Raw genomic sequence first — 19813 nt, 5'->3', positions numbered from 1 at the left:
GAATAGGGAGGAGTGGATACCAGCGATTTTCATCACTTTCCTCTTCCTCCTATATCTCTTTACCAGCAAGTCTGTGTGTGTGTGTGTGTGTGTGTGTGTGTGTGTGTGTGTGTGTGTGTGTGTGTGTGTGTGTGTGTGTGTATGTGTGTGTGTGTGTGTGTGTGTGTATGTGTGTGTGTGTGTGTGTGTGTGTGTGTGTGTGTGTGTGTGTGTGTGTGTGTGTGTGTGTGTGTGTGTGTGTGTGTGTGTGTGTGTGTGTTGGTATCTCAGTGATTCACACATACAGTGATGAAGTCCCTTTCCTCCCAAAGCTGAGATCAAAGCTGCTATTGCTTCCAATGGAAACTCAGTGTGATACAATCACAGCTCCTCTGCAAGAAGCAGCCTTAATATGGATATTTGAAAGCAACACCATTAGCACGGAATTGTCAATGGATTTCAATGATTAATGAAACTTTTGGTTTATCTGGCCACAACATTAGTTGACAGGGAAAGTAATGTATTTTTCACCATTTAGGTTTCCCTTAGAAAGAATGGTACTTCCTGGTTTAAATAAAGGTTAGATCAGAACATTTCGTGATAACCCTACATTGAGCTTTTTATGTGACAGATAGAGTCATCTCAGACTATGCCAAAGCAGACAAAACACACCTTATTATAAAACAGCCTATTTGTTATGTAGGTGTGGATGATTGCCCTCTCTTCGATCTGTCAGAGGAGAACAACACCCTTTACCAGACCGGAACATTATTAGTAGAATTGGAGATGCAAAAACATATTTTTCAACATTTTAAATGCTAAAAACTTCAGTGTAGAATTTACAACAGTAAATGAACGACCATTGAGTATGAGATAGTAACCCTAACCGTGAACAAATGACAATCAAATATTATATTATTATATGCCATTTAGCTGACGCTTTTATCCAAAGCGACTTACATTGCAGTGAGTGCATACATTTCAGTATATATGGTCCCAGCAGGAATCAAACTCACAACCTAAGCATTGTTAGCGCCATGCTCTACCAACTGAGCCACAGAGGACCAAGACAACCCTTCACACGTACAGTGATGAAAGTCCCAGAGGATGGAGAGATGAGTGGTCGGAGAGTGCAGGTTCAGGTTGGGGGTAAGGTCCGGTTTAGTGTGTGGAACGGGACATGGTCTCTGGTTCCTGAATCTCACGCAAAAGCCATGCAGCCCTTGCCCTTTTCAGTCGGAGAGTTTCCAAACGTTCCGCTCTCTGCCCCGAACTGTGACAAGGGGGGGGGGGGGGGGGGGGAGGGGTAGGGTTGAAAGAGGTCACTGAAGACCCACATGCCATCCTGGCATCCAGGCGCTTTGGGTCACTACCTGCACTGGCAGTTCATCCCAGAACCTCTGGACTCATTACACACCCATTAGACTACAGCAAACAGGCCTGTGCTGGATGGATCCAGCTCCTCAGCTCTGTGACATTAAAGCCTAACCCTTTTATAGGCCTACATGTTATAGCCTAGGTGTTAATCCATTCCATCATCGAGTTGGTTACTAAGATGAACATTAGCTTGGGTATCAGTTAGTTGATACCTGTTTTTGGAAATGGGGATATCTATCTTTCAATCAGAATGACAGTGTTGTGATGTTTCCTCGGCTTGTTCTTTGAGTAGTGAGGATTGCTCACTTGCATTGTGATCCCAGCTGATCTCCTTATCAGTCTATGCTGAGTGATTAACTCTTATCCAGGGAGACAACATGTCTGTCAAAGTAGAGTTTCTCACTCATGGGTTTGTTGTTGTGAATGTGATGGAAAGCTCATAAGTTGACATGGATAAACTGAGTGGAGGAACGTACGCAGTTGTGTGTTGTTTCCTGTTTCATGATTCTTGTGTAGCTTCCGTAGCTTTGTCTGTTATTTACAGCAGGTTATCTTCAGCGCCAGATTATGTTATAAGTATCGGTCTTCTTTTTTATATTGAAAAGAGGAACCCAAGTCATGAACAGAAATACAGCCATGAATAGAAATTTGCATGAACTTTGGTAGTCCGTGTGTTTCAACTGAATCCTAACAGTCCAAGGAGGGACACTGGGTTCTACTGTCTAGGCCTGATATGACAGATTCAGGGCACTGTCTGCAGTGTATACGAATGAGGTGCAGAAGGGTCTGCAGGTGCAGCTCAGGAGGCAGTGTGAAAGCCCTCCCCTCATCGTCTCTGTCCCTGTTGCCCAAGTGTCCCAGGCTGTGTCACTAACTCATGTGAGAATGCTGTGGCTCGTCCGTGTTCTCAGCTACGCTCCAGCACACACACTGCTTTCACAACAGGCCTGATGCTGTGCGTTCTGGATAAACAGTTTTTGCTGTTTGTTATGATTTGTTGTTAATGGTTGACAGACAGAAATGGTGGCATGTAAAAATGACAGGATCGTCCCGGCCCCATGTTCATCCTCTCTTCATTACCTAATTTCAGCGACATTTTGCAATGAAATCTCTTATCCTGTCACTTAGTGTATAATTGCTTGTCATGTTATTAACTAGGTATATATACTTATTTTGAAATGTCTTCATTGCTCCCATTAATTGAGACAGATATCTAATTTAATATTCTGTTTTAGTAAATAAATCAATTAAACACTGCTAATTTATTATTCTTATTAATGAGTATATAGGCCTAGGTCAAATTTGGCCAAATATTCTAAATGGCATATTGTTTTCTACTCTCTAAGTCTCAAAATTACTAAATCCCTTTATTTTGTGTATTCAGATGTAGCATATGCCTGCATGCCTGATTCAATCCGAAAATGCCCTTTAGTTTACAAACTTAAAGGCAATTCATATCACAAGACAGATGCGAGGTATGGAAAATGCCAATATTTATCATTGCGAAATTTATATTTATTTCCTCAGGCCAAGAGGTCTACATTGGATTTGAAAAAAAACAACAACAAAAAACATTCCTATCTGACAAACTTGTATTTTGTGGTGACAGTATTGATGACAGCTTGTGATTTAACTGTAACCGCTCGGTTATTGACGTTACCTGAGCTGCACATCTATCGATGGCATTTTACACCAGTTCGAAGTGCAGGTAAAGGTGTGCATCTCAGGCCAACTTTTCACGACAGCGGCACATAGAACAATGGCAGTGATAAGAAGATGATCGATTGCATTATATTATCTTGTGTAATGTCCTCTACAGTTCTCAAGATCAAATATGAGTAATGACCAACGCAACGCCTGTTTGGGGTTGTGAATCACTCAACATTACAGTTAAATGATCCATATGTTGACATACACCTTTTGAACTTTTTTTTAAGGAAAAAGTACACAAAATCGCATTTGGCTATCGAATAGACACAACGCGTCACGTAGGCCTATACAAGAAATGTCAAATTGATTAAGCCTATACTGTTTAATTGTGCGGATCATAACTAGACTACACTAATGAATCATTTAGTCTGTTTCCTAACCAGGTGGCTGGATTACAGCCCATATTCCCGATATCTAGGCTACCATGTTTCCATAATCTAAGGCCTACTATTGAGGAAAATTATTAAATACATTAGAAGTAGCCTGATGGGTATTTAGCCTAATGACCAATCAGGCCTAGCCTAAACGTTTGCGCCGTCCTGCTGTGTTCATTAGACCTAGGCTACTAATGATCAACCACATTGATACTACACTAAAGGGCTATATAATTATTGGCACACCTAATCTACATCAGATAGATAGATGTACTGTTATTTATATATGTATATACATTTATAATTTTATATTATATATATATATATATATATATATATATATATATATATATATATATATATATATATATATATATATATATATATATATATATATATATATATATTAATTTGACTTGGAGGCTATTATATCATGGCTATTTACTTACACATATGCTATGGCTGTGTAATATGATGTCATATGATCGGCATATAAGGTCTATAGGCCTAGTTGTTTAGTAATTTTTTCACTATGCAAGCCCGTTTACATCGTTTATTAAAACTTTGCGTATAAGATCGGCTATACAAAAGTTGTTGCTATTTGGTCACATATCGCTCTGAGACAACCACCTTTCCCTGTTTGGGCGACTTAATATGTCTTGCTCCACCGCTGTTATGTAGGGTTAGGGTTAGCTCGGTAACCGAACCTGGTAACCGAACCATGTAGTCCTATGTAGCCGCACCTGCTTGTTCGCTCTGGGAATCTGCTGGTGCCGCATTGTGCTTTTGCAGCGTTAGAACTAATAGCGATCATCTTTTCATGGATAGTGCTCCTTTACAAGTCATATGAGGACACCTCACTGTCCATGTCCGACATACTGTAAACAAACACAACACAAGCCACGATTCTTAAACATGTAATAGTTTATTTCTGACGCCTTATATAGTATACATATAATATAGAATCGACGAGTCTTTAGGAACAGGCTAATATTGTAGACCTACTTACATTGATGTTACAGAATCTGTCATTCTCGGCCTATACACTATACCTTTTCGCACATTAGGCCTACCTGTTGATTTTAAAGATGGATTCTGACACATAATTACAATAATATGATTATTAATAATATTCATTATACAATTATAATAATAGGACTACTAATAATAATAATTGGACCATCCTTCCTCTTTCGAAAGTCTTTATAAGCTATACAACAGAGTCCAAAGTTCATGAAAGTTTTGCTGATAAGAAGAGCCAATAAAAGCAACAGCGCCGGCTGCAGAGTAAACACACGTCTACCTGCTTCAGTCAGTGCGGCCTTTTCTCTGACGATTTGCATAGAGGGCCCATCAGCCAGCCCACTAATTACCATGGTTTATATTCCCTGCCCTCCGAAAGCATCATGGCAAATTATATCACTCTCCGCGACTGGGAAGTGAACCAGCTTCTCCAAGCAGGTGTCAGAGGAGAGTTCATATAGAAACACTGGACAGGAGAGGGAGAGAATAACATTTGATTGTATCGTTCTTCTCCTAAACTTCCCCTTCTCTGTAGTTTTAAGCAAACAACTTTTTTTTTTTTTTTATGTTCTCGAAAATGGTGTCTAAGTTGACATCCCTGCAACAGGAGCTTCTCAGCGCCTTGTTAGATTCCGGAGTTACCAAAGATGTTCTGATCCAAGCGTTGGATGATATGGACCCTAGTCCGAATGGCTTTGGAGTTAAATTGGAGAACCTTCAGATGTCTCCGCCAAGTTCTAAAATGAACGGAAATGATTCGGATTCGAAGCCGGTGTTTCATACCCTGACCAATGGGCACAGTAAGGGAAAATCGTCGGGAGACGAGGGGTCCGAGGACGGGGATGATTTCGATACGCCACCGATTTTAAAAGAACTACAGTCGTTAAACACCGAGGAGGCAGCGGAACAGAGGGCAGAAGTTGACCGCATGATAGCGTAAGTTCACTTTTCAATGTTAAATTGTAAACATCTGAGCTTTTTGGGATAGGATGTACCAATTGGTGTGTGAATATCCCGTTGACAATCAAAGGAAGCGACATTGTGAACCAACATTTGAAACGTCCTGGATTTAGAGTCACGTACGGTATGGAAATAGGACTCAGTGGCCTATAATGTTCCATATGTTTACGAATTCAAAATATCGCGCAAGCAGAATATTCCTTTCACATTCTGGTTGCTAATTATCCACGAGTTATTATTTATTTACTTTAGCTAAATGTAAACTAAACAAGGTCTATGTATTATTAACTTACTCCACCTCTTGCTGAAATTAAATCTAGCAATGCAAGCAGAGAAAGTGAACTCACAACCACGTTTCAATGTTTCAGTCAATAATAATGATGATAGCGATAGGCCTAAGAGTGATAATAATAATGATAATTTAAAAAACTATAACTGATCATAACTATAATAGTAATATAATAGTAATAATAATAACACTATGAAAATATATAATTATAATAATGATAACAACAAAAACAACTGTTGTTGTTGTTATTATTATTATTATTATTATTATTATTATTATTATTATTATTATTATAATATGCTGATAATAAAACTTTGTTCTGGAAAGGTATGCAGGGCTATAAAACGACCCTAGGTCTTACTATTTTCCTTAATTAGCCGTCGTAAAGCCATATATAAATTCATTAATCACGGCAGCAACTTGCTCAAATGACCGGAAGAAAATCAAAACTAACGCACGTGTAGTTAAGTTATTATTAATTTTATTCTATAAATCATCAACTGAAAGATACACAGTGGCGTATGATTACAGTGAATGGAGATCTGGTTATTCATTGTCGACAGTTATAAACCAACATATCCTAACCCACAGACTTAAATGTAGGCATTCTCCAAAACAAACAGTCTTGTGTAGATTCGCTTCAATTACCGATGTGAAGTCAATACTTAATCTCAGATGACTACGAGGGTAAGTGTCAATTTTACTGTAGCCTTACATATCACGCATTGCTCAGGATAAAGAATATAGACCAAATTGATTGAATTGTTTTCATAGCCTATGATTATTTCGATAAAAGAGACCCTCCATTACGTTGTCCACGCATGCAATTGCTGAAAAATGTATTTCCTGTTGACATTAGATAACTTATTTCTTAAGGATCAGAATAATGCTAATGATTTTGGAGGGATATGGCCTATTCGTGGCTTATTGAGAGCAATCTTGAAAGACATGCGTGCGTTAGGGCTAGGCCTATTAATGTCTGATATTGAACCAAACAACATTTTAGCATATAAAATAAAAACAGAATTATAAAAATGAAAGCAACCTCATAGATAGAAGTATATAGGGACACTCATTTTTTTTCCGCGGCCCATCTTCAATACAGAGGGAGCAGAATAACCTAAATGAACCCTCATACACACACAACGCATACATTTATTTATAGGACTACATGCAACGCTTATAATGAATGTTGATCTTGGTTTTTTTTCTGTTCGCTATTATGGACCACGAAAGAAACCTTGTTCGGAATGCGTGTATTTTTTTGTTTTGACGACAACTCTTGAGCACCTTTTCCCTCCTACTCTCCTGTGACTATATCACATCAACCATTTCATCTGTTTGATACGAGCTTATTAAATTGGAATTTGACATGTTAATGTCCAAATTGGAAACCGTATAAATATTCGTGCACCATACAGACAAATATGACAGCAATGCTTGTAAATACTGTTTGATTTACCTATTTGACTTGAATTTAATTAGCCTATATTTGTTGTTAGATTAGTCTTACATTTGCTATTTAATTATGCCTGAAATATAGTAGGAATGTAATTCTTGGAATTAGACTCTAATTTCTCAGTTTTAATACAGTAAAAACATTCAATTTAAATAGGTCTAATTTCATGGTGTCTTTTCAGGTTCAGAACTTGTTATGAAATCACCCAGTCGAATTGCACCAGCTCAATGAAATCAGTAGGCCTAACCTTTGAAAGTATTTACAGCCTATTGAATACAATGATTAACGGTCGTTTATTAGGGTACTTTACAAATGCCCCAATGTACAACCCCCTTTACGTGGAGCCTTGCGAAATAAGGAAAACGCCTGCCATTGACTTCGGAGACAAATTTGGAGAAGAGGGGAACTAAATGGTGGAACTGTGTGGATAGTAAATTATTTGGTATTATTAATTATATTATTTGATGAATATTGCATAATTAACACAACACCCACAGCCTAATAAGCACCATAACACTAGGCCTAATAGTACGAATAGAACTAATAACATGTATTTAGCAAGGGTGTGAATCTTGTATTCATGTATGTGTATTTTAATGTCAACCCAGGCATGACCCGTGGCGCGCCGCGCGCATGATCAAAGGATACATGCAACAACACAACATCCCACAGCGCGAGGTGGTGGACGTAACGGGGCTAAACCAGTCTCACCTCTCGCAGCACCTCAACAAAGGCACGCCCATGAAAACGCAGAAGCGAGCGGCGCTCTACACCTGGTATGTCAGGAAACAGCAGGAAATTCTCAGACGTAAGTTAATATTTGAGTTTCTCTCTCTCTCTCGCTCTCTCTCACACCCACACACACACACAAACACACACACACACACACACACACACACACACACACACACACACACACACACACATAGATATGGTTGTTGTGGGCGCCTTAATTCTAATGTATCTATTTAAATATGTTTACTAAAACACTCCCTTTTCCTGTCTATAGGCCTATGGGCAATTTTCTATTGGAGTTTCATTATGATGAATCCACCTGTCATGATAAATACTTGGCAATTGTCCCTCACTCAATTGCCAATTCCCTCGATTCCATTAGGCATTACCTGAATAATGGGTTTAATTTATCAAAGCTCCAATGCTTCATTATGTCATGGAAATTAAGAGTGATTTAAGTCCACTAGTGTCACCATAATATATTGTAAAAACACTGTCTCCAGTTTCTTTTTAAACTATTGCATGTTTATTATGTGATTTGAGATGCATCAAATGTATCTTCTCTTATTTTTCAGAGTTCAACCAGGCAGTTCAAGGTTCTGGCAGCAATATGACTGATAAAGCCAATCAGGATCAGGTGCTGTTTTTTTTCCCAGAGTTCAACCCACCCAGTCAGGGTATGGGGCAGCCTGGGGAAGAGATGGGCTCTGAACCTGCCTGCAAGAAAATGAGACGCAACCGTTTCAAATGGGGGCCCGCTTCCCAACAAATCCTCTACCAGGCCTACGAAAGGCAGAAGAACCCCAGCAAAGAGGAGAGGGAGGCTCTGGTGGAAGAGTGCAACAGGTAAGAGGAGGAAGCTTTTAAAAGTTAAAAATCCACAGACGGTGGATTGAACCCGGATCTCCCACATGCCAAGCCTGAACGTTTTTCAACCTATTTAAACATCTTTTACTTTTCTTTTAAACTGATACTATTTCCATCTGTCTTCCCAGGGCTGAATGTCTTCAGAGAGGGGTGTCCCCGTCCAAGGCTCACGGCCTGGGCTCTAACCTGGTCACCGAGGTGCGTGTCTATAACTGGTTTGCCAACCGGCGCAAGGAAGAGGCCTTCAGACAGAAGCTGGCGATGGACGCCTACACACCCACCCACAGCATCAACCTCCTGTCCCACAGCTCCCCACACCACCCGCAGGGCAGCACATCTCCACCTAGTAAGATAGCAGGTAGCATCACCACACATATACACAACACACAAGGCTTTTCACTCTGCTGGGTAATATCGCTCACTCTTGGGAAATATGGTTCTACCTTGAGCCAAAATAACCTTTTTGATGGCATACATCACCTCATTGTGTAATGGCCACACCATCAAAATGTTGGCTTTCCTTCCAACCCTGGGAGTTTCAGCGAGCCATGTTCTGAGTTGATTTAATCAAGATATGGGCCGCATCCCGATCAGGGATATATCTCGTAAGAGTCAAGAAACAATGGTTGGCAGAAGATTTTGTAGATTTTTTTGTTCTTCCCCCACAGTAAGAGTGAAAAGGTGGCGAGAGCCTCAGTTGATGAGATTAGGGAGAGTGAGGAGAACCAGAAAGAGAGAGAGAGAGAGAGAGAGCAAGTGATCAATAAGAGTGAGTGAGTGAGTGAGCTGAGCAAATGCCATTGTTATTCTGATCTTTGAAAACACACTGAGAACAATCTGCATTGTACCTGCAATCTCCACTCCAAAGTCAGCAGGCAGAGGAGGGTGGCACAAAGAGCAGCAGTCCTGTGACAGGCTATAGGGTCAGGACAGGGTCAGGGAGGGCTACACCACTAGCCTAGCCTAGTCTAGCTACAATACTTCCACGTTCACTCTGCTCAGTCCTTAGGTGGGTTGATGTTTGATGTTGATGTTGACTGTTTTTGGAATCAACAAAGTTAGTAACTGGAGCTGCAATAAGGAAATCCAACACCTGATTGCTCTGACTTTTTCACCTTATCTTGCTGTTTGCATTCAGTGTAATTTAGTCGTTGTAATGTCCTCTATCTTGGGTCGACGATGTAAAACCAAACCTATATCTTGATGTAGCGTTATCCTCAGTGGCCACTCCACCATAAAAGCAATGATTTGAGTGACTCAATCAATGCCTATTGTTGTCCTTTCATGTCAGCACACGAGGTCAACGCTGTAGAAAAACAAACCTTTTGCCTCGGCTCACTCTCTTACCTTTGGATATACTGGGCCTATTAGTGAACTGTCTGTTTGCTTGTGGTTTTTCCCAGCACACCTGACCAGGCAATGACCTCAGGTTGCAAAGCCAAGCCAGCCAGGGATGTCAGTGATCAGTGATAGGCTTGGCAGTAAGTGATAGGGGGGGGGGGGGTTGTAGGTTGTAGAGGGAGAGGGTAAGGGTCAGAAGCGGAAGATGCTTTGCCCCCACCCCCCCCCACCCCCCTCCTGCACTCAGTTGCCTGCTTACAAGGTGTCCTGCCAGTGTCCTGTGGACAGCATCAGCTGTTTTTCAGTGTCAGCCCTCCGGCCCAGACAATAACACCCCAGCAGGCCGCCTCATTGCGTTGCTAGGCCACGGCCTCTCTTATGCATGCTTAATGGACAATTAAAATCCATGGCTACTACATCTCCCAGGCCTTTGATAAGGGGCTCCCCTGATTCTGACTCTCTATAGCCCCGCCTGGCAGGGGGTTCCATTGTCCCTGGGTGTATTAGAAGACTGCCATGACTGGAACCTCGGTTCATTTATCTCCAGTGGGCCTTGGGGAGGGCCTGTTTTAAAGCCCCCCCGCCCCCCACCCCCCCTCACCTTTATGGTCGTCAGTTTTGTGGCTGAGGTTCGCTGCAGACCGTAGCAGCAGGAGCTGTCCGGTGACTGATTGGCTCTTTTCTGGCCAGACAGGAGTGATGGCCTCTTCTGCTCCAGCCTATAGAGAGAAAGCGGGGTAACCCCCCCCCCACACACACACACACACACACTCCTCCTCCTTCTCCTCCTTTATCTAGCCCAGTGCCACAACTCCAGTTATGTGAGAGAGGTCACTTCACTGGGTTAGATCAGAGAAAACCTCTTACTCCAGGAGTTTTCATTGATCAGAGTGAGGTTGGTTGGTCACAAGTGGATAGACAGTTAAGAGTAGGCTATGTGTTTTTTGGGAGTGTGTTCAACTCTACCCTCAGTGTTAGGAAGGCAAACCAAAACAAATGACAGATATTGTTTGTCACATGGAAATATGATATGTACATAACATGGTACATCCATGCATTCATCAAATAATGGTTCCACATTTCACTGGAGGCAATAACACATTTAAGGCTTCAGTTTCTGTCAGATCATTTAGTGAACCATACAAACTTTATTGAGCCATATACACTTTCTGTTTTTATAGTGAATATGAGAACATGCTATTGGAATTTAACCCTGGGGTCAATTCCAAACAGCGATCAAATAGTGTTTACATCTCTGGCCAACCTCTTCTAGTACCTCTATTGAATCAATAATATTGAATACGTAAGTTGACTCTCTTAAGTGATTTAAATAGGGGTTTTGCTTTAGTTTACCAGCATCAAGGATAAACAACAACATTGATCCACCCTCGTACCAATCTGCAAAGATAATTCAGCAAGACTAGCTTCTTTTTTTTCCACCAAATGTGCTAACACATTGAATTGAATGCCTGATAAGCTAAATTGTAGATTGCCGGTTTTTAAGATTCCTCCCTCGCTGACGTCCACTAGCAATGCAAAACCTTCTGACCCATTGGACGGGGGTTGGGGGGTGGTTGTTAGAAGGTTGTGTCGCGCTGTGTAACAAAATAATAAAGACGACACCATTCGATTCTGAGAAGATGTACCTCAGTTTATAAACTTTGTGTTGCGTGAGTACATTTCTTTTCATATTTTTTCATCCAAGGATGCTGTCCTCGTTATTCTGTATTTTGCCTTGTTGAGCGCCTCTCCCCCCCCCCACACCCCTGGGTTACCCCAGGCTAGGTTGGAGTAGTAGGGGAGAGGAATGAGAGGCCTGCCCTCTGCCTGCCCTGTCCACTGTCCTCTGAGCCCCAGAGAGAGAGAGGGGCACAAAGGCAGGCTACGTCCTGCAGACACCCAGGAGGTCTCACATATGCACTGGAGCTACAAAGAGCACTGCCTGGGGTTGGGGAGCCAGGCTTTGATATTACATGGCTCACACAGAGAGCTGAGGCCTTTAAAAACCCTGCTGCAGTTCCCTGCAACCGCTCCTCCCCTTCCCAGGTTCTCCCCCTCCCCTCCTGCTCTTCAGGGAGCACTGCTCACTGCTCCATCAAGGAGCCTGGGGTTCCTGGTTGATTTAGTTCTTAGTTACCAGATTTCTGGAGAGTATTAAAAGGAGGATGAATAGGGTGTCGACTGGAGAATAATTGTAACAGACTGGGATTAGTGAATGGTAATGCGTCGAGTGAGTAGTGGTTTGTGTTGCTCCCTCTTACAGATTTAATTTTGTTCATTGCATTTTTAGAGGAACAAAAATGTCTGCATCCCAAGCTCCCCCCTTGCTCTGTATTGGCAGCATCCCAATATGACCACCCAGGGCATTCTTAGGAACACTAACTAAGTTATTTATATATCCTATATCCCGTAGGATATAACCCTTTTTGGCTCTAGGTAGAAACTTTTTTCTAAGAGTAGCTATTTGGACACCACTCCACTTTTGTCCCAGAAATGAAGCCCTCCTACCTCCAGTCTCAGACTAGACGTCTGGCGGAAGCCCTCCTGACTGAGAGAGGGGTTCCCTGCAGCCAGAATTACTGCCAGCCACAGTCAGACAAAGCTGGCCTGAATAGCCACCCTCTCCCCTGGACACTTTTAGAGGTTGCCCAGCTCACAGATAAATGCCTGTTTATGAGTCCCCCTGCCATTGTGAGGTTATGGGGGTCATGAGTCCAATGGAGTGGCTTTATTGTTCTGGACCAGTGTTTACAAGGCCCAGTGGAGTGTTGTGGGGTTGCTAGTACGTTGCTGAAGACAATATGAGGTCTGTGGACTTCTTGTGGCCTGGACAGAGTAGAGGACATGTAGTTAGAGGGTGAATATCTCCAAGTCTCTTCAGAATGACTGGGGGGGTTATTGTCTTTTATGCCGGACTGTGCTATATGTCCATGTCCCCTGTCTCTAGCGGGTCGCTCAGTGTGACATGCCATTCGTGGGTCAGAGAGAGAGAGAGAGAGCGGGTTTTGGGAAGATCTCAGCTCAGAGTGCAAACAGAGCCTGTCTCTGCACCGTTCCGTCCCTGACCTGGCCACAGAGGAGCCACTGGTGGAGGGAGGGAGGGAGGGAGGGAGGGACATTCTGTGTGAGGCTGAGACTACAGGATAAGAATGTGTTTGACATTGGTTGTAATTGTGTAATGTTTGCTCTGTTGGTATCAGAGGTGTGTGTGTGAGTGTGTGTGTGTTGGGGGGGGGGGCAGGATTGGCAAACATCCATTTGATAGGGGGGGGGAGAGGAGACCAGCATTCCTGTGGCCCCCCCTGGTTCAGGCTGGCCAGTTTGGGTTTGGGAGACAATGTGAGGTCTAGACATGGGATTAAGGGATGGGTTTATTCAGTGATGTCACATAATTCAGTCACTTAATGTTATAGGAGAGTCCCAAGTCGAGGTGAAAATATGACAGCATTCCTTATATTATTTATGTCATAGTAGTAAAGTCATCATATATTACCTCTTATGAGGTACTGTATACTCTTGATCACACAGGGTTGTGCTTAAGTTCAGAGTGTCTGGACAGCAGATTATGGGGGGCTGCTGTGTGTGTGTGTGTGTGTGTGTGTGTGTGTGTGTGTGTGTGTGTGTGTGTGTGTCTGTGTGTAGTGTACACACTCCATGGCCTTGGCTGAGGTAGGTTGATAGCACTGGTGGAAGGGTCAGTGTGTTTGTTTGCTCTGCTCCCCCCCTCCTGTCTGGAGTCAAAAAGCAGGGGACTGTGTGGCACTGCAACATATACCCAGCTGCCCAGTGGCCTGTCCCTTTGCCCTACATACTGTAATTATGTGACACAGATGTTGCCCACCAAAAAGAAAAACTAAATCTAATTGCTTTCTCTCTCTCTCTCTCTCTCTCTCTCTCCCCAGTTCGGTACAGCCAGCAGGGACCCGGTGAGGTCAGCTCCTCAACGACCATTAGCCACCACAGCAGCATGGTGGCGAGCCAGTCTGTGCTCCAGCAGGTGTCTCCGGGCGGGTTGGACCCCAGCCACGGTCTGCTGTCACCTGACGCCAAGATGGTGAGTGAACACACCTGGCCAGGCCCTCCTGGCCTGAGATTAGATAAGGGCCCGGCACAGGTTTAGCATAGATATACAAAGTAGGTCCCTGAGCGCTTGCACTCCCATGGAACAGTTGGCAGGGACCAACAATTAGCGCATTGTGCTGCTCTGCGTGGCAGGTAGAGGGAGGCGGCTCTGAGCGCAGACCGTAGGCCTTGTCGTGGCATGCGCAGCCTTCACCAGAGTGAACCGACCAGGCACATCCGGAGCTGAGCTAATAAACCTGACAAAGAAACATTCTGCTCTTATTGATTAAATACCCTGTAAAGACAAGCCAGAGGGCGGGAAGCCGTGCGCTGCTTGTTTTTGCTCTTGCCAGGGAAAATGACGACAGCGCTTGATTATGTCCAATGTTGTCTGTTTTTTTTTCTTCTTGCTTTAGAAAGGTACACAGGTTTCTCCCCTCTGCCCTATTTCAATATTTGATCAGTCAAAGCGAAACCTGTGCTGAGACCTTAACCTCTTTTTCCGCTGCTGCAAAATCTGTTGTATACAGTCCTAACGCTTACAATGATTCTAGGGTTAGGGTTAGGGCTAGAACACGTTCATTGCATTGTTCTGTTCTACAACATTTTGGAACATCCTTGTATCACATCTATTTTGTGAGATGATCCATGAGGATTCATAATGCATTTGTCCTCCTCTGTCTGCAGCAAGTCAGATTACCAAAGCCTCCCTGTAGGGAGGGTGAACAATGTACTGTACAGCAGGTCAGACCTGACAGGTTGTTATCTATGGGGTACAGATGGGGTACTGACCATTCCCTCCTCTCAGGGCAGCTGGCAGCCTGTAGTCAAATAAACCCACAGCCTCATTGTGGTGGGAGGAATACTTTGAAACTGTAAAAGACCACAATTTGTATCAGCACCATGGACGCACACTTATGAGGCAACTGTACACTCACAGACACACATACACACACAAGCATGCACACATGCATGCACACACCCTGGCATACACACATGCACCTTGGTACACACACACACACTCTCACACTCTCACACACACACACACACACACACACACACACACACACACACACACACACACACACACACACACACACACACAAACGTGATTTTGAATCTGTGCTTTTAGGTTTTATTATCAGATGCCTGTGTAGATAACTGGGCTTACACAAGTAACGTGTTACACAACACACAAAAGCACCATACTCTAACTGAGTCAACATTTATCTGCGTGACCTGCTTTGCTGAGAGCATAGTTTCACTTCCAAAGTAATCACCACGCTATACTGTACACTATACATCTCATGGACAGTACTGTACATCAGACTGAAAAAACACATGAGGATTGCGCCTTTAACTATTTCTCGTTGTGTTTCTCTCTCTCCAGATTTCGGTGTCGGGCGGAGGACTCCCACCAGTGAGCACATTGACCAACATCCACAGCTCCCATCACTCACACCAGCAGACACAGAACCTCATCATGCCTCTCTCTGGAGTCATGGCCATAGCACAGAGTGAGTCAACCATCTCAGTGTGCCCTTATTACGTCTCCATCAGGTGAGGCTGGTGGAGGTAGACATTGGAGGACAGGCTCATTGTGATGCATTGACTGGAGCGAGGAAGGGTATCAAACTTGCTTATCATAATAAACAACTCCTCATTCCTGCTGTGTACAACTGCTGAGGACTTGATCAAATGTTGTTGTTTTTTACCTTTTTGTCTCTTCTTACACTTTTGAGAGGGAGAAAGAATTGTTGTGTTATTGTAGACAAAGAAATTATACATATAAACAGCCATAGGCTGAATTGCAGGTACAATTTACAAATCACAATTTCCAATTTACTAATAGCAATTGAACATAAAAAATAGTACAGAACAACATCGACAGACACATAGAAAACACAGTCACTGATGGCTTCACGGTGTGTTTGTGCTGTAGGTCTGAACACGTCGCAGTCACAGACAGTGCCAGTGATCAACAGTGTGTCGGGCAGCCTTGCGGCGCTGCAGCCGGTGCAGTTCTCCCAGCATCTCCACAACCACCACCAGCAGGGCCTGATGCATCAGTCCCCCAACCACATGAGCCAGCAGCCCTTCATGGCCACTGTCACTCACTCACACAGTCAGTACTACTACTACTACGACTACTATTACGACTACTACGACTACTACGACTACTACGACTACTACGACTACTATTACGACTACTACGACTACTACGACTACTACGACTACTACTACTACTATTATGACTACTATTACGACTACTATTATGACGACGACGACGACGACAACTACGACTACTACTACTATGACTACTACCACTATACTACTACTACTACTACTACTACTACTACTACTAACGTGTCTCTTTGTCTTGGCAGTGTACCCTCACAAGCAAGAGCCCCCACAGTATTCCCACCCGTCCCGCTTCCCCTCGGCCATGGTGGTCACAGACACCAACAGCCTCAGTACCCTCAGCTCCATGTCCTCCAGCAAACAGGTGAGTCCCTGGCCTGTCCCAGCCCCACTCACCTCATCTCACCTGGGTTCAAGTAGTATTAAGCAGCTTGTTTGAGTTTGCCTGGCACAATGGAATCAATGGAAAAAAAAGTTCCCAAAAGTGCAAACCCCGCCCATCAGGCAGGCTCAAGCAAACCCTCAACATTTTCAAATACTGTCCCAGGTCTACCGCACACAAACAGCCTTCACCCCCTCTCTCAGTGAGCACAGAGCTCTGTCCTCAGTGTCTGTACAACTAGGTCATTTTACCTCTGTGTCTTCTGCATGTACTGTGTAGTTCTAATGTGAGTAAAAAATGACTTTGACTGTGTTTCGGGAGATTTTGCAAACGATACAGAATGAAAGTTGCTATCATCTACTAACACAGCGAAAATCTTCTGCACACCTTCCAAAAACCCCCAACCTGAGCACTCATTAAGACTCTGCGATAGATCTAGACTAGGATAGGATAGGTCTATGTCATGACTTGTGATTGTGTGTTGACTTGTTTAATCCCTATCATATTAGGATTCCTCCGTAAACAAGATGGTGCAACTTGGGGGTCTCTCCTGGGTAAATACAATTTTCTTAGTTCAGTCCACTTAGTTTAACTCCACTGAGTCTGCTCACCAATGGGTTTGTCTTTTTTTGTATCACAGTCAAGGTCTCTTGACCATATATTCATATGCAATATATTGTATTTACACCTATTTTCGTATGCTTATATGTTTTCCATTGCATTGCCACTACACATAAATGCATGCAATGATTGTGTGGTTGAAGCAACACATCAGCCTACATCTACTTGGTCAGACCCACACAGACTAGTTGCAGGCAATGTGAGACCCAATGAGATTTAGAATAATGCAACATTTATTTGCATTCCGATTTTATGCGGCTAATGCTTCCGTTTCATTCCCTTACAATGCTGGGTTTGACCCTACTCAGTTCACCCACTGTTGTGCGTGCATGTGGACTGCAAATCTCAATCAGTGGACCAAGCGGGTGTATGGATACTCCTCAGAATTCCTATTTCCTTTGAAAGGCCAAACCAATCAATCACCTGTGCCCTCAGCCTGAACGGTGCTTGATTAACGACGCCTCTTTTCGCTTTCCTCTCCCTGGTGAGAGAGTGGCGCTCCCCGCCCGGCAAGACCCTAGCCCCTTGATCAGGAAATGAACTCTACTGTTAATCAAAGTTCTTGCTTCCCTTCTATACGAGGGGGGGGGGGGGGGGGGGGGTATAGGGGGAGGGGGTGGAGTATTACAGCTCTTCCCCTTTCCTACTTCTCCCTGGTCTCAGTGAGCGCTCTAGCCTGAAATGCTGTCCTCGTTCTGGGCTTTCACGCGTTCAATTTCCCACGCTGAGGCTGAGCACTCATCCTGCTGCAGCACTGCCACTGATAGGCGGACGGGCTGTGAGGACATGCTCATACTGTTTGGCAGATGCTCAGTTTAGCTTGAAAGCAACCTGCGTCTTTCAGCAGTTTTGACACGACACACCTCATAAATACAATATCCTCCTGGTTTGATCGAGATGCAGGGCCCAGTGCTCTACACCGAACCTGTGCAATGTATTGAACGAGTTCTGAGACGTAAGACGCTTTTCTTAAACCCAGCGAGCAATTAGCCAGCAGGTTCTCCCAGGCTGTCTTATCAGAGCTTTATTTGGCCTGGGTGGTGTAGAAAGGCCAGTGGGCTTCTCTCATGACCAACATGCTCAGGCTTTACAACCCTCTTGTTTGCTGAGGACCCCCCCCCCCCCCCCTCCACCCCCCACCCCCTCCTCTTTCCGTCCACTCCCACCTTCATTTAAAACGTACCTCCACTTAGAGCCTAGCATCTAATGACTGTGGTCTTAACAGCTGGCCTTTACCTTTATCAGGTAAGACTGTTTGCTGGCCAGAGGGTCACACCAGGGTCAACTGCCTCCATCCCTCTAGAGAAAGGAAAAATACATGACACAAACAATGTCAAATAAGGCTGTTTCAATGGAATCCAGGCTTTTCAGAGGGAGCGGAAGAGGGAAGAGGGAAGAGGGAGGAATATATTTGGTCAGGTGTGGCATACGTCGGGTGCAGGGTTGATAAATCTGTTTCTTTGAAATCTCACATGCAGGGGACTTTTAGAAATGGTGCACTTTTTCACATATGAAATACTTCCTCACCAGTGAATGTGTTTGTTGTATTGAACAGATTTTGTTTGTATGTACGATGTAGGCGACCCACTTTGACATGTTTTCCTCTTTCGCTTTTTGCAGTGTCCTCTTCAAGCCTGGTGAGAGTGCACACCTGACTTCCTTGGTGCCTAGCAACAGGAGCACATTTTTCCACCCCCCTCAGAGTGGTAACCGTGACAACTCCTAATAACTGGCAACAGTGCACTGGACGATGAGTCGGTCAATAAATCAAGTGTGGCGGAGCGGAGGGCGGGAGTGACATTAAATGGAGAGACAAATGAACACTGCAGGTTTTAAAACATTAATAGATGCCCAAAATGAAGAGAGGAGAAACTGGATTTCCTTTGACATACACAGATGATCAACAAGGATGTATGATTTATTTTTTATTTTTTATTTTTTAAACACAGTACTTTGAAAACAGTATTCAGTATTTCCTTAACTTTCAGTGAAAATGTATAAATGGCACAGTCATCCTTTATGTGGCCAATCATTTGTGACATTACTAAGGAACAAAACCATTGGAGATCCACATATGCCCGTGTGGTACTGTTTGTAAGCATGGGACTGGAAGGTGGTCTTCGAAGACTACTCTGATACTGTGATTCGATGTGGAAAGATGAAGGTGTACCCAGGCTGAGGTGCTCCCACAGTCTGGCCCCTGAGCTGTGATGTGCTGTGGTAGGGAAGGACTCCAAGATGGACACGGTTGTTCCCTCTGGCCCAAAAGCCTGGACTCATGGGCAAATCTGTCCGTCTCCAGCAGCCTTGGAAATAATGATAGCCACTTTTACTATATCATCTCACAGCCATGCACACCTAGCAAAACTGTCTGTATGACAATCATATTAGCCTTGAGCAGCTGTATTGGATTTGTAGATACATATTTTTGTGTACCTGTTCTGTTTAAAGGAGTCTTCCATGAGGTTGGTTTTTCATATTTAATTTTCTGT

At 43.6% G+C, this 19813-nt stretch overlaps 1 protein-coding gene across 4 annotated transcripts; it reads left to right on the top strand.

Moving 5' to 3' along the window:
* Nucleotides 1-5028: 5028 nt before the first annotated feature.
* On the top strand, nucleotides 5029-18962 carry hnf1ba (HNF1 homeobox Ba; the record flags this gene model as incomplete). Of its 4 annotated transcripts, none has more annotated exons than XM_083685188.1 (10): nucleotides 5029-5399; nucleotides 7780-7979; nucleotides 8482-8752; nucleotides 8902-9131; nucleotides 14017-14168; nucleotides 15567-15693; nucleotides 16119-16301; nucleotides 16564-16682; nucleotides 17210-17254; nucleotides 18942-18962. In XM_083685188.1, 10 exons carry the CDS (start codon nucleotides 5029-5031, stop codon nucleotides 18960-18962), a joined length of 1719 nt encoding a protein of 572 aa, XP_083541314.1. The 4 variants fall into 4 exon arrangements, with proteins under 4 accessions (XP_083541314.1, XP_083541313.1, XP_083541315.1 ...); XM_083685187.1 differs by having other exon boundaries at nucleotides 16119-16319; XM_083685189.1 differs by lacking the exon at nucleotides 17210-17254.
* Nucleotides 18963-19813: the final 851 nt, after the last annotated feature.

Source organism: Argentina silus (assembly GCF_951799395.1).
Source record: "Argentina silus genome assembly, chromosome: 14".
Lineage (NCBI taxonomy): Eukaryota > Metazoa > Chordata > Actinopteri > Argentiniformes > Argentinidae > Argentina > Argentina silus.
Note: the sequence above shows the minus strand (reverse complement) of the source record. Positions and strands in the feature narration are given on the sequence as shown.